We start from the raw sequence: 14619 nt of genomic DNA on the forward strand, positions 1-14619 counted from the left end.
AGCGATGACTCGAGTATAAGCCGAGGGGGGCACTTTCAGCCTCAAAAAAGAGGCTGAAAATCTCGGCTTATACTCGAGTATATACGGTAAACGTCCTTCATTTAAACAGGCTTTCTCTCCTGCTCCAAGCACATCCACCTCTCGGCAGTGGCAATGGCTTCCACCGTCAGAGGAAAATCGCAGGGTCAGGCCCAGGCACAAAGGAAGACTACAAAGCAGAATACTAAGACCTCTTCATGAGGCGGCCTCTCCCCTCACCAAAGTGGGGTGAAGACTTCTGCATTTGGCAGAAGTCTGGCAGAGGGAAACTCAGGACCGATGGGCTCTCTCCACAGTGATTCTAGGATACAAACTAGAGTTTCGGGATATTCCACCATTTCACTTTCTGAGATCAAACGTTCCCAAGAATCCAGGGAAAAGACAATCCCTGTTTCAAGCATTAGACTGATTATTGACTCAAGGGATAATCATACAGATCCCCACAGAAGAACAAGGTTTAGGTTTCTATTCAAACCTGTTTACGGTACCAAAACTGAATGGAGCTCTAACAAATATAAATCAGTTCCTAAAAATTTGTTCATTTCGAATGGAGTCGATCAGGTCAGTGGTATCCATCTTACAAGGTGGAGAACTTCTGGCGTCCGTCGACATCTGGGACGCATAGCTGCATGTTCCTAGGTTTCTGTGTTTCGAAGTGGAACAACGGCACTTAAAGTTCACGGCATTAACTTTTGGGCTAGCCACAGCACCACTGGTATTCACAAAAATACTGGCCCCACTAGGTTGAGGGCACAGGGCATGACAGTGTTGGCGTTCCTAGATGAGGAGCTAGTCAGTGACTCGCTTAAGGCGAAGACTGTCCAGGGACAGTGGTCAAAGCTCAAAAGAGCCTTGCCCATAAACATCCTAGAGATTTGGGCAGTGTATCTAGCTCTGAAAACCTGGAACATCGGCAGTTTTCATTCCGGGAGTCGAAAATTGGCAGGTGGACTATCTAAGTCACCAGCAGTTATTCCCAGGGGAATGGTCTCTTCACCCAAAAGTGTTTAGGGCCATTTGCCAAAGATGGGGGACTCCGGACATAGATCTTCTAGCATCCAGATTCAGCATGAAGTTAGCCAACTTTGTGTCCAGAACAAGGGATCCACTCGCATACGGAACAGATGCACTGGTAACCCCGTGGGATCAGTTTTCACTGATCTACGCTTTTCCCCCGATTCAGTTGCTGCCTTGAATTCTTTGCAGCGTCAAGCTGGAAAAAAAACATTAATTCTGATAGCACCAGCATGGCCCAGATGGTCATGGTATGCAGAGATAGTAAAGATGGCAATGGAGGGTCCTTGGCCTCTCCCACTAAGGCCAGACCTGCTATCGCAGGGGCCGATATTCCATCCTACTTTATGAACGTTAAATTTAATGACTTGGCTATTGAAACCCACATTCTGAAGAAGCGTGGGCTTTCCAGGTCTGTTATCTCAACTTTAATCAATGCAAGGAAACCAGTTTCCAGAGCTGTATATTATAGAGTTTCGAAAGCTTACATTTCCTGGTGTAACTCCAAGGGTTGGCACCCTCTGTGATATATTATATGCAAAATTCTTGCCTTTCTACAATTTGGTGTAGAGATGAAGTTGGCCCTAAGTACTATTTAGGGCCAAGTCTCAGCCTTATCTGTTTTATTTCGAAGACCGCTTGCTGCGCATTCTTTGGTCCAGGGTTTTATGGAAGGGGTGATGCGGATGAATCACCTTTAACCCCTTGGGACTTGAATTTAGTTTTGTCAGTGTTACAAAAACCGCCATTTAGACTATTACAGCATGTTCCCTTAGTCCTTCTGACTGGGAAGCTGATATCTTTGGTTGCTATATCCTCAACAAGGAGGGTTTCAGAATTGGCTGCTGTTTCTTGTAAAGAGCCATATTTGATTATTCATGAGGACAGAGTGGTGTTATGCCCTCATCCAGGCTTTTTGCCAAAAGTGGTTTCAGGCTTTCATTTGAATGAAGATATTGTCCTGCCATTGTTTTTCCCAAAACCATGTTCCAGAGAAGAAAAATCACTACATTGTCTTGATGTAGCGAGAGCAGTGAAAATCTATTTGAACAAAACTGCTTAGATTCGTAAGACTGATGTATTATTTATTCGCCAGAAGGTAATAAAAAAGGACAGGCAGCGTTGAAATCCACTATTGTGAAGTGGATTCGGCAAGTTATTCAAACTTATGATTTAAGGGGTAAGATTCCCCCTATTCAAGTTAAGGTGCACTCTACCAGAGTGGTTAGTGCTTCTTGGACAGTGCTTCAACAGGCCTCCTTTGCTCAGACATGCACAAAATTCACCAAGTGGATGTAAGAAGGAATGAGGATATTGCAGGCAGCAGTATAAGTCCTCAAGGTCTGGGGGTGCCCTATGGGTTGTGTCTCCCTTCCCTCAAGTAGCATTGCTATGGGACGTCCCACTAAGTAAATAAGGCTCTGTGTCCTATGATGTACGATAAAGAAAATAGGATTTTTAGAACAGCTTACCTGTAAAATCCTTTTCTTTGAGTACATCATAGGACACAGAGGTCTCGCCCCTCTTCTTTTATGGGGTTTAAATATATTGCTTATTTTGTTCGGCTACAAAAACTGAGGTAACCCTGGAAGGAGTAGGGGTTATATAGGGTAGTCAACTTCCTGTATTGGGTGTGCCAGTGTCAACACCTGAATGTAGCTATAACCCACTAAGTAAATACTTAAGGCTCCGTGTCCTATGATGTACTCAAAGAAAATGATTTTACAGGTAAGCCTATTTGTGCATAAGGGAGCTGGAATTTAGGAAAAAAAAGTTTACAAAGGTGAACTTACCCTTTAATGCAATAAGGCTACTAATTTTTAAAAGCAGCCTAGGCATACATACTGATGTTTGGAGGTGCCCTGTACAGCCTCCTCTACAATTGTGTGTGTTTGTTTTATTTTTTTATATATATGTGTGTGTATATATAATGCGTGTGTGTGTGTGTGTATGTATATATAATATATATATGTGTGTGTGTGTTTATGTGCCTATATGCACGTAAACCTAGAAGGCTTTTGCATTGGTGATTACCTGTAGGTTTTCCCCATTTCCCCAAACATGCCACTTTGATGCTTGGGGAAAAACACTGTACGCATATGTGCAGATAAATGAAGTAGCAGAAGCCATTCATGCTTATATTAGTGTAGCTGCATAGAGCCTTTCTCTTGTATGGGCAGCTGCACATGCTACCTGTGTTGAGTATTTAGATCTTGAAGCCTTAGCAGTCTCCAGACATCCGTGTGCACGAGACCTAAGGTTGGACTTTTCAAAAAGAATTGCAAACCTTTGATATACAGCTAGTCAAAATGATCACCAAGGTCCTCGGTATACGTGTTTTTTTTTTTTTTTTCATAAATTGTATTTAACTTTGTATCGTGAAGAGTAACTTGTTTTTTTTTTTTTTCTTTTAAATTTAGGAAGGTGTCTGGGAAATGTTACTAACCTCATTACAGATACTTATCAGAGATAACCATCCACTTAAGGTGTTCAATATAAAGCAGTTCCTAAAAGCCAGAGTGGTGCATCACTTCCTGCTTGCGTGTCAAATTCTTCAGGTAATTTGGATTATTTTTCTATATTGCTTCTCAGACATTTATCTATACATTTTTTTTGAAGCAAAATGCATATGGAATAAGAAAACGCAAATAAAACAAAACTAAAGAAAAATATCTGGATGGGGATACATGTACAGTGAGGGCAAAAAATACTTGACCCCCTGCTGATTTTGTACGTTTGCCCATTGACAAAGAAATGATCAGTTTATAATTTTAATGATAGGTTTATTTTAACAGTGAGAGACAGAATAACAAAAAAAAATCCAGAAAAAGGCATTTCATAAAGTTTTATAAATTGATTTGCAGTTTAATTCGTGAAATAAGTAGTTGATCCCTACGCAAACCATGACTTGGTACTTGGTGGCAAAATCCTTGTTGGCTATCAAAGGTAAGATGTTTCTTGTAGTTGACCACCAGGTTTGCACATATCTCAGGAGGGAATTTGTCCCACTCTTTGCACATCCTCTCATTAAGGTTTCAAGGCTGACATTGGGCAACTCAAACCTTCAGCTTCCTCCACATATTTTCTTTGGCATTAACGTCTGGAGACTGGCTAGGCCACTCCTGGACCTTAATGTGCTTTGTCTTGAGCCACTCCTTTGTTGCCTTGCCCATGAGTTTTGGGTCATTGTCATATTGGAATACCCATCAACGACCCATTTTCAATGCCCTGGCTGAGAGAAGGAGGCTATCATCTAAGATATGATGGTACATAGCCCCCATCTATGTTCCCTTTTTGATGCAGTGAAGTTGTCCTGTCCTTTTAGCAGAAAAACACCCCCAAAGCGTTTTTACCTCCATGTTTGATGGTGAGGATGATGTTCTTGGGGTCATAGGCAGCATTCCTCCTCCTCCAAACACAAGTTGAGTTGATGCCAAGGAACTCTATTTTGGCCTCATCTGAACACAATACTTTCAATCCTATGATCAATACTATGGTCCCAAATGCCTTGAGCTCATTGACAAGATTCTCCGGTGTAGTTCTGGGCTGATTCCTCACTGTTCTCATGATCAGCGAAGCTCCACGAGGTGAGATCTTGCATTGAGCCTCAGACCGAGGGAGATTGACAGTTATTTTGTGTTTCTTCCATTTGCGAATAATCGCACCAACTATTAGCCTCTCACCAAGCTGCTTGGCGATGGTCCTGTAGATGGGCAGAAGTTTTTTTGGTCATGCCCCTTCGACAAAAGCTGGACTGGCTGCTGTGCACATTGAACCTGCCGATACTGCCTGATGTTCAGCCCATGTTTACGGGACTTAATGTAGAGCAAGTGCATTCAAAGAAGTGAAACAATACATTATGTGAGGAAGAAATATGATGAACATACCAAGGAAGAGAAAGCAGGAGTGCATGACTTGACATTTCAGAAAAATTGAGGGATCTTTAAAAGGGACCAGAAATATACAAGTGATTGAGTAACTCTCAGTAGTAGGGAGGAATGTGACTATAAAGCTATCAATTTACATTACAATAAACGTTTTTTTTTTTTTTTTTTTTTTTTTTTTACAACAGATTTTTGTGGGCCCACAGCCCTTTTTTCTTTTTCTTTACTCCATAAAAGTAATACTTATGACATTTTGATTGTATGCTTTGAGTACAACGTACATTTTTAATGGGTACTTGTAGGGTGTTTTTGAACATATAGCTGTACGCTGCACGCTAAAATCACATTTGGTGTTTAGTTTGTAGCTGCAAAGTTTTAAGCGACCACTGGAGAAAGCAGTGTAATATACAGTGCCTTGAAAAAGCACTCGTATCCCTTAATTTTCCTTATTTTTGTCATCTTGCAATTTTATGTGATAGACAAACAAAGTGCCACCTAATTGTGAAGTTGAAGGAAATTGATAAATGGTTTTCAAAATCTTTTACAAATATGTGAAAAGTGGCGTGCATTTGTACTGTGCCCCCTCTGAGTCAAAACTCTGTAGAAACACCTTCCTTGCAATTACAGCTGCAAGTCTTTTTGGGTATGTCTCTATCAGCTTTGCACGTCTAGAGCGTGACATTTTCTGCCTATTCTTTAAGTCTGTTTATTGGAGGAGATCAGGCTGAATTCCCAGCTTGGCTAGAGAATGGACCACGCTGTACTTTCCTGCTTAGTGTGGTCAGTTTTTAATAAAGCAAGGGGACTAGCAGGGACACCGGGAATTTCACATAAGGGAAGCAATACAAAGAGAACAGAATACTTAATCATACAAGTACATTGTAAAGCAGACACTTCATGAATATGAAGTGTTGGGGTAACAAACACGTTAATAAAATGTGACACTTCAAACCTTGGACTGTTTTACTAATCGTCAGATTTTATAAGCAACTCTGTGAGGATCTGAAAATACAGCTTACTGGTGCCTATAAGGCAAGAAAGGCAAAAAAAAAAAAAATTGCAATGCTGTTCCAGCTTGCAGTTTTCATTGTCCATACTGTTATCTAGAACTGTCAGTTTAGGAGGAACTGTGCAAGGCAGGACAAGATCTGGCAGGGGCCTTAAGGTTTATTTAGAGAGAAATCTGCCAAAGAGGCATTATGTCTTGGGGATGTGCTGCAGCCAGTGGCACAGAGAACTTTGTAGATGTAGCTGAAAAAATTGATTAAAATATATATGGAAATTTTGCATGGCAATATTGGCCAGCCATGAAGCTGAGGATAGAAACACTTTTTTTTTTTTTCCCCCTCAACAAGATGATGTACCTATCTGGTTCAAGTGCTTCTCAGTTTGGGTAAGACAGGCCTAGAAATGTGCTGCCAATGTATCCTCACACACATTGACTCAGCAGCAACATCTTCCACAGGAGAGACCATTTTTGGTCAAAACCAATGTCTCCTTTATCAGGCACATTTACACTTTGACAGACCACTTCTGAATATATATATATATATATATATATATATATATATATATATATATATATATATATATTTAACTTTTAAACTTGAGAATGAGGGACACTTGATAGAGGCAGTGAGGTGTATTTTATGCTTGGATTGCTGTGCCACAAGCCGATATAAACACTGGCATGATCATGAAAAAAATTAAAATAAATTAGCCCTGGTTCACACTGCTGGAATGAAATTGTGCGAGTTCAGCTGAACCCACCCCCCTCCATCCCCCTCCCAACATAAATACTCTTCTCACCCCCCCCCCAAAAAAAATCCCCCCCACACAAGTCCTCCTTACCCCCCACATTCCTGTTCCAAAAAAAAAATTCTCTCCATCCACAAATCCATCCTCTCCATCCCCCTCTGCCACAAATCCACTCCCTCCCAGCATAAATCCTTTCCCCACTTCTTTCCCCACTTCTTCTAGCACAAATCCTCTCCCAAATTCCCCCTCCCAGCACAAATCCTATTACCCCCCCCCCCCCAAATTACCCTACACAACTCCTCATTCTGGAACATATCCCCCCAAATCCCCCTTCCTAGCACATCCTCTCCCCACTTCTAGCACACATCTTATCCCCTCTCAACCTGGCCCAAACCTTTTTTCCCCCCTTTACAAATACTTCTTCCCCTAGTTCTTCCTTCCAGCACAAATGTTCTCTGCGCTTCTAGCATAACTCTCCAACCATGTCGGGTTTGGTGGCACCAATCAAAATTCCATTGTCCCGCAAATCTGAGTCCCAGAGCCAGATAACAGAACAAGTTGTGGCACTTCGCTCCACTAACATGCCTGGCAGGGGTGTGCTAGTGTGGCCACCCAGGGCATGTACACGTCATCTCGTGTGTTGCCCGGGTCCCAGATGCCCTGATGACCTCCTTGTTGGCATCTCTTGGGGGGGGGGGACTAGTGCTAGAAGTGGAGGCTGGGGGAGCTGGGACTTTAAATCTATCCCCCCCAGTACAAGTCGTCTCCACTCCCAAATGGCCCTGCTAGAACATAGTGCCAAGAAGGCATAGTGGAGCCAAGTTCCGGCACAGGGCTCCGGAATTTAGTCCGGACTCAAGGAACGGCGGGATTACAATTAAATCTGGGGACAGTTGGGAGTTAGGTGTGTGTGTGTGTGTGTGTATATGTATGTATGTATGTGTATATATATATATATATATATATATATATATATATATATATATCTATATACACATCAAGGAACACAGAGCCATAGTAGTTATTATGTGGGTTATAGGCCACCAACAGGCGATGGACACTGGCACGCCCTAAGACAAATAGTGCACTCCCTATATAACCCCTCCCACTACTGGGAGTACCTCAGTTTTTTTGCTAGTGTCTAAGGTGTTGATCATGGGTAAAGATGTGCTGTGCTGAGCTGGTGCTAGCCATGCTGCCGGATCCATTCAAAGTATCTTTTTAGGCTGAATTGAATGATATCCGAAGAAACGAGGTTTTGCCTGTAAACGCTTCTCTTTTTAGAGAGCTGGACCCCGGGATCCAGTACTTTTGGTAGTAAGGCCATAAAGTTTTGGGGCTGATCATAGCTACAGTTCAGAAGAGGGTGCTTTTAAACCAGGAAAGGATCAGTTCCATAAGGGAACTGGTTCAGCTTGTCAAAACAAAGTCCTTCTATTCGGCTTTGATTGAACTTAGGAATGATGGTGGCTTCTTTTGAGGCAGTTCCTTATTTGCAGTTTCATTCAAGACTGCTGCAAAACTGTATTCTGTCAACTTGAAACAAGATGATACAACGTTGGACTTTCCAATGCGCTTATCCCCCGAGGTGCACCTGAGCCTCAATTTGTGGTTGATTTCCAGGAATCTTAAACAAGGGAAATCCTTTCTACCAGTCTCTTGGAGGGTGGTAACGATGGATGCTAGCCTTCTGGGCTGGGCAGCAGTCCTGGAAGAAGCATCCGTCCAAGGGAAGTGGTCCAAATCGGAGAGGACCTTGCCCATTAATATTCTAGAGATTCGGGCAGCACGTCTGCCCCTAGAGGCCTGGAAGCTCAGAACGGAATTGTCCTGTAAGGATACAATTTGACAATGCCACTGTCAGGAAAGGTTCCCTCCGCTAGTAATATCGATCATTTGGTGTACAGTACTGAGATCCACCAGCAGGTGTCTCCTGCCAGTTTGCAGCTGTCAGAAGAGCTTTTCCCTGCTGGAATTATGTCATCTTTGGGCCACAGTACTGGCATCCACCAGCGGATGAATCCTGGCAGTGTGGAGCAGGTATTACCTTCTGCAATCAGGCATCACATGACTTTGATAGCAGCCATAGTATAAATACCCAGCAAGTGCACACACACCTTGCCCTGGTATTGTCCTTGTGCCCTGACCTGCAGCCTATTTATCTGTTAACCTGATCCTGAACCCTGATTCCTGTATCCTGGACCTGTTTGTATCTGCTCCTGGATCCTTGCCCTGTAGCCTAATCCCTCCACCTTGTTCCCTGTCTGTTTGCTCCTGCCCCCCCCCCCCCCCCAACTACTGATCTCCTGTTTATGACCCTGGCCTGGCTTGAATACGATTCTGGTACTGCCTTTTGCTACATATGCTGGTTAGTTTAATTATCACTATCTGGTTGTTTTGATTTGTTCACTCAGTTTGTATTGGTGGTGTGTTCACGTTTATATGCATTTACTTTAATAAACTTTCACCTATTTATGTCTGGTTCACTCTGTCGCAGTCACACAGTTATGGTCACATCTTGTTTGACAGCCACGGCCCACATCAATCACCAAGATGGTACGAGAAGTTGTGCAGCCCACAGAGAGGTGAATCATGTTCTGTCTTGGGCAGAAAACATTTCTTGCCTATCTGCGATTTTCATTCCAGAGATAGAAAATTGGCAGGCGGACTACTTGAGTCACCAACAATTGTTTTTTGGGAGAATGGTCCCTGTCGATATGTCAAAGATGGGGTGTTCCGGATGTGGATCTGTTTGCATCCAGATTCAACAACAAGGTTGACAACTTTGTGTCAAGAACAAGGTATTCACTGACATATGGAACAGACGCCTTGGTTTTTCCATGGCATCAGTTTTCACTGATCTATGCATTCCCTCCTGCTCTGCTACTTCCACGCCTTCTTCGTAGGATCAAGCAGAAAGGGAAGGAGGTGATTCTTGTGGCCCATAAAGATGGCAGTAGGGGACCCTTGGACCCTACCACTATGGCCAGACCTTCTCTCACATGGTCCGGTATTTCACTCTAACTTACAAACGCTAAATTTAATGGTTTGGCTATTGAGTCCCACATTCTAAAAGATCATGGGCTGTCAGCTTCAGGAGTTTCCACCTTGGTTAATGCCAGGAAGCCGGCCTCCGGAGTCATACTATAGAGTCTGGAAGGCATATGTTTTCTCGTGTGGATCCAGGGGTTGCACCCCAGGAAATATGTCATATGGAGGATCCTTGAATTACTGTCCTGAATACTATCAAAGGCCAGGTATCAGCCTTATTGCTGTTTTTTTCAACGACCACTTGCTTCCCACTCTCTGGTTCGTAACTTTATTCAGGAGGTAAAGCGGATTAATCCTCCAGTTAAGACACCCTGAACCCTTGGGACTTGAATTTAGTCCTGTTGGCATTACAGAAACAGCCTTTTGAGTCTATACTGGATATTACCTTATTCCTCGTGATGAGGAAAATCATTTTTTTGTTTGCCATATTCTCTGCTAGAAGAGTATTGGAGTTGGTGGCTCTTTCTTGGAAAGAGCCATATTTGATTATTCATAAGGATAAGGTGGTATTGCGGCCTCATCCTAAATTCCTTCTGAAAGTAGTGACAGGTTTTCATTTAAACCAGGATATTGTTCTGTCGCTACATTCTTTCAATGTAGTGAGAGCGGTTAAGGTCTATTTAAAGGTGACCACTCAGATTCGCAAAACATGTTTTGTTTGCATCGCCAGATGATCCTAAACGAGGACAGGCAGCATCAAAGTCTACTATTTCCAAATGGATTTGTCAAGTGATTGTTCAGGCTTATGGTTTAACCACTTGCCGCCCGCCCTATAGGCAATTGACGGTGGCAAAGTGGTTGCATAATCCTGATCGGACGTCATATGACGTGATCAGGATTATGAGCCGCTGCGCGCTCCCGGGGGCGCGCATCGCGGCGATCGTTGTTGCGGGGTGTCAGTCTGACACCCGGCAACTACGATCTCGGTAAAGAGTCTCCGACGGAGACTCTTTACCACGTGATCAGCCGTGTCCAATCATGGCTGATCACAGTGTAAATAGGAAGAGCCGGCGATCGGCTTTTCCTCACTCGCGTCTGTCAGACGCGAGTAGAGGAGAGCCGATCGGCTGCTCCTCTGACAGGGGGTCTGTGCTGATCGATTGTCAGCACAGCCCCCCCGAGGATGCCCACACTGGGCCACCAGGGACGCCACCAGACCACCAGGGATGCCCAGCAAAAGGTAATCCTCCCTAGACCACCAGGGATGCCAGTCAAGGCCACAATGGATGCCAATCAGTGCCCATAATGGATGCCAATCAGTGCCCACAATGGGCATCACTGATTGGCATGCATTGTTTGGCACTGATTGGCATCCATTAGTACAGTATAACACCAATGCCGCCTATGTGTGCCCACTTGTGCCGCCTATCAGTGCCCACTTGTGCCGCCTATCAGTGCCCACCTGTGCCGCCTATCAGTGCCCACCTGTGCCGCCTATCAGTGCCCAGAGGTGATCAAATACCACCAAAAGAAAGCTCTATTTGTGGGGAAAAAAATGATAAAAATTTCATTTGGGTACAGTGTAGCATGACCACGCAAGCGCTGAAAGCTCAAAATTGGTCTGGGCAGGAAGGTGTTTAAGTGCCCTGTATTGAAGTGGTTAAAGAGGAAAATTCTTCCTTTTCATGTTAAAGCGCAATCCACCAGGGCTGTTAGTGCTTCTTGGGCAGTGCATCACCAGGCCTCCATAGCTCAGATCTGCAAGGCCACAACTTCAGTCTTCAGTCTTCAGTCCATACATTTACCAGATTCTACCAAATAGATGTAAAAGATCATGAGGATATCGCCTTTGGGCGCAGTGTACTGCAGACTTCAGTATAACTCCTCTGCTCTCATGGTGCCCTACTTTTGTTGTGTGCCTCTCCCTTCAGTTGCCATTGCTATGGGACATCACACATAGTAACTACTCTGGCTCTGTGTCCCGTGATGTACGATGAGAGAACAAGATTTTTATAACGGCTTACCTGTAAAATCCTTTTCTTTGAAGTACATCATGGGACACAGAGGTCCCTCCCTTCTTTGGTATACACGTATATTGCTTTGCTACAAAACTGAGGTACTCCCAATAGTGGGTTTATATAGGGAGTGCACTTTTTGTCTTAAGGAGTGCCAGTGTCCATCACCTGAAGGTGGCCTATAACCCACATAGTAACTACTATGGCTCTGTGTCCCATGATGTACTTCAAAGAAAAGGATTTTACAGGTAAGCTGTTATAAAAATCTTATATATATATATATATATATTTTACATACACACAATATCTTACAAAAGTGAGTATGACTCTTTTATTATATCTTTTCATGTGACAACACTGAAGAAATTATATTTTGCTGCAATGTAAAGTAGTGAGTGTACTGGTTGTAGAACAGTGTAAATTTGCTATCTCCTCAAAATAACTCAAAAAATAAAAATGTCCAAATTGGGCCCAATTAGCCATTTTCCCTCTCCGGTGTCATGTGATTTGTTAGTGTTACAAGGTCTCAGATGTGAATGAGTAGCAGGTGTGTTAAATTTGATATCTCTTACTGGTCACTGGAAGTTTAACATGGCAGCTCATGGCAAAACTCTCTGAAGATCTGAAAAAAAAGAATTGTTGCTGGCATAAGTTATAAAAAGATTGCCAAGACCCTGAAACTGAGCTGCAGCATGGTGGCCATGACCATACAGCGGTTTAACAGGACAGGTTCCACTCAGAACAGGCCTCGCCATGGTCGAATAAAGAAGTTGAATGCATCATATCCAGAAATTGTCTTTGGGAAATAGATGTATGAGTGCTGCCTGCATTGCTGCAGAGGTTGAAGGAGTGGACAGGGTCAGCCTGTCAGTGCTCAGACCATATTGGTCTGCATGGCTGTAGTCTTAGATGGAAGCCCACAAACAGTTTGAAGACAAGCAGACTAAGGACATGGATTACTGGGGCCATGTCCTGTGGTCTGATGAGACCAAGATAAACTTATTTGGTTCAGATGGTGTCAAACGTGTGTGTCGTGCAACCAGATGAGGAGTACAAAGACAAGTGTGTCTTGCCTACAGTCAAGCATTGTGGTGGGAGTGTCATGGTCTGTGGCTGCATGAGTGCTGCTGGCACTAGGGAGCTACTGTTCATTGAGGGAACCATGAAAGCCAACATGCACTGTGACCTACTGAAGCAGATCATGATTCCCTCCCTTCTGAGATGGGGCCGCAGGGCTGTATTCCAAAATCACCCCAAACACACCACCAATTCAACCACTCCCTTGCTAAAGAAGCTGAGTGTAAAGGTGATGGCCTGGCCAAGCTTGTCTTCAGACCTAAACCCTATTGAGCATCTGTGGGGCATCCTCAAATTGAAGGTGGAGGAGTGCAAGGTCTCTAACATCTACCAGCTCCATGATGTCATCATGGAGGAGTGGAAGAGGACTCCAGTGGCAACCTGTGATAATGGTGGCCACACAAAATTTTGACACTTTGGACCCAATTTGGACCCAATACTCACTTCTGTTGCCAGCTTTTTAGACATTAATGGCTGTGTGTTGCGTTATTTTGAAGGGACAGCAAATTTACACTGTTATACAAGCTGTACACTCAATACTTTACCTCGTAGCAAAGTGTAATTTCTTCAGTGTTATCACATGAAAAGCTATAATAAAATATTTACAAAAATGTGAGGGGAGTACTCGCTTTTGTGAGATACTGTGTGTGTGTGTGTGTGTATATATATATTATGGACACACCTCTCCCAGCTGTCCGAAAATAATATATATATGTTTTCAGAAGCCCACATTCTTTTCACAAAACATATCAAATGTTTCAACTGATAAAATATACTATAAGTATAAAATAAGGTAATTTTGAAATTGATGGCAGCAACATGTCTCGGAGTTGGGACAGGGTAACCTAAAGCTGTCAAAGTAAGTGGTACTAGCAAAGAAGAGCTGGAAGAACATTTTGCAACTAGTTAGGTTAATTTAAAAACAGGTTAGTAACATGATTGGGTTTAAAAATAGCATGTAAGAGATTCAGTGTCTCAAAATGAAACAGAGATTGTGAAAAACTGTGTGTAAAGATTGTTGAACAATTTCAGAAGAATGTTCCTGAGTGTAAAATCTCTGTGTGCAAGGCCGAAACACAGTACTGGATGCCTGTGATCTTGGGCCCCCAGACAACATTGCGTTAAAAACCAGCATTAATCTGTTATGAACATCGCTGCATGGGCTCAGGAATACTTCCATATATCACTGTCTGTGAATTATATATATTTAAGGAGTTCAGTTACTTTTGACAATCGAAAGTTTCCTGGCCATCTCTTTCCACAAATTCTCTACAGTTTACTTTGAAGTTCTAAAGACTACATATGCCATGCTACCTTGCTGCTGCAAGCAGTGATTCATGTACTGCCCCCTTTAACTCCTACTTTCAGTACCTCTGTAATTCAGAAGGCAGGCTCTGAAATTTTTGACACGGGACTGAATGCATGTCACAGAATTCAAGAAGGTACATTTGTGGGGTAAGTTAGTGTATAGGAGTAGGCTAGGAATAATTAAAATACAATGTAATACTGAATATATGATTTTAAGCTGTGACCACAGATGTACTTTAACTTGTAATGAAGAGGTGGCTTTATTAGAATAAATTGAGCGGTTAGATGCAAAATTTATGTTGAACAAAATTATTTAGAAGAGCACCATGGATTCAAAAAGCCAACAACAAAGATAACAATAATAGATCATTTTGATTGACCTTATTGGGTAATTCCATACTGGTTGTTGAGCCCATTGATGAATAACCTTTTTTCAAAAGAGATGTAACTAAAAATAAATGATGCTTTTAGATGGGTCATGATTTATTTGATGTGCATGCTATTTATTCATGCTTATAAGTGTTTTACAGCTA

At 42.8% G+C, this 14619-nt stretch overlaps 1 protein-coding gene across 2 annotated transcripts in view; it reads left to right on the plus strand.

Moving 5' to 3' along the window:
- LYST (lysosomal trafficking regulator) overlaps positions 1–14619 on the plus strand; it is a 568355-nt gene that overhangs the window by 271365 nt on the left and 282371 nt on the right. For both annotated transcript variants that reach the window (XM_077486620.1, XM_077486621.1), the window contains exon 19: positions 3474–3611. In XM_077486620.1, coding sequence (XP_077342746.1) covers positions 3474–3611 — 138 coding nt within the window. The remainder of the gene's footprint in view (positions 1–3473; positions 3612–14619) is intronic.

This window comes from Lithobates pipiens, unplaced genomic scaffold (genome assembly GCF_037356315.1).
Source record: "Lithobates pipiens isolate NorthernLeopardFrog02 unplaced genomic scaffold, aLitPip1_a1.2 Scaffold_18, whole genome shotgun sequence".
Taxonomy (NCBI): Eukaryota; Metazoa; Chordata; class Amphibia; order Anura; family Ranidae; genus Lithobates; species Lithobates pipiens.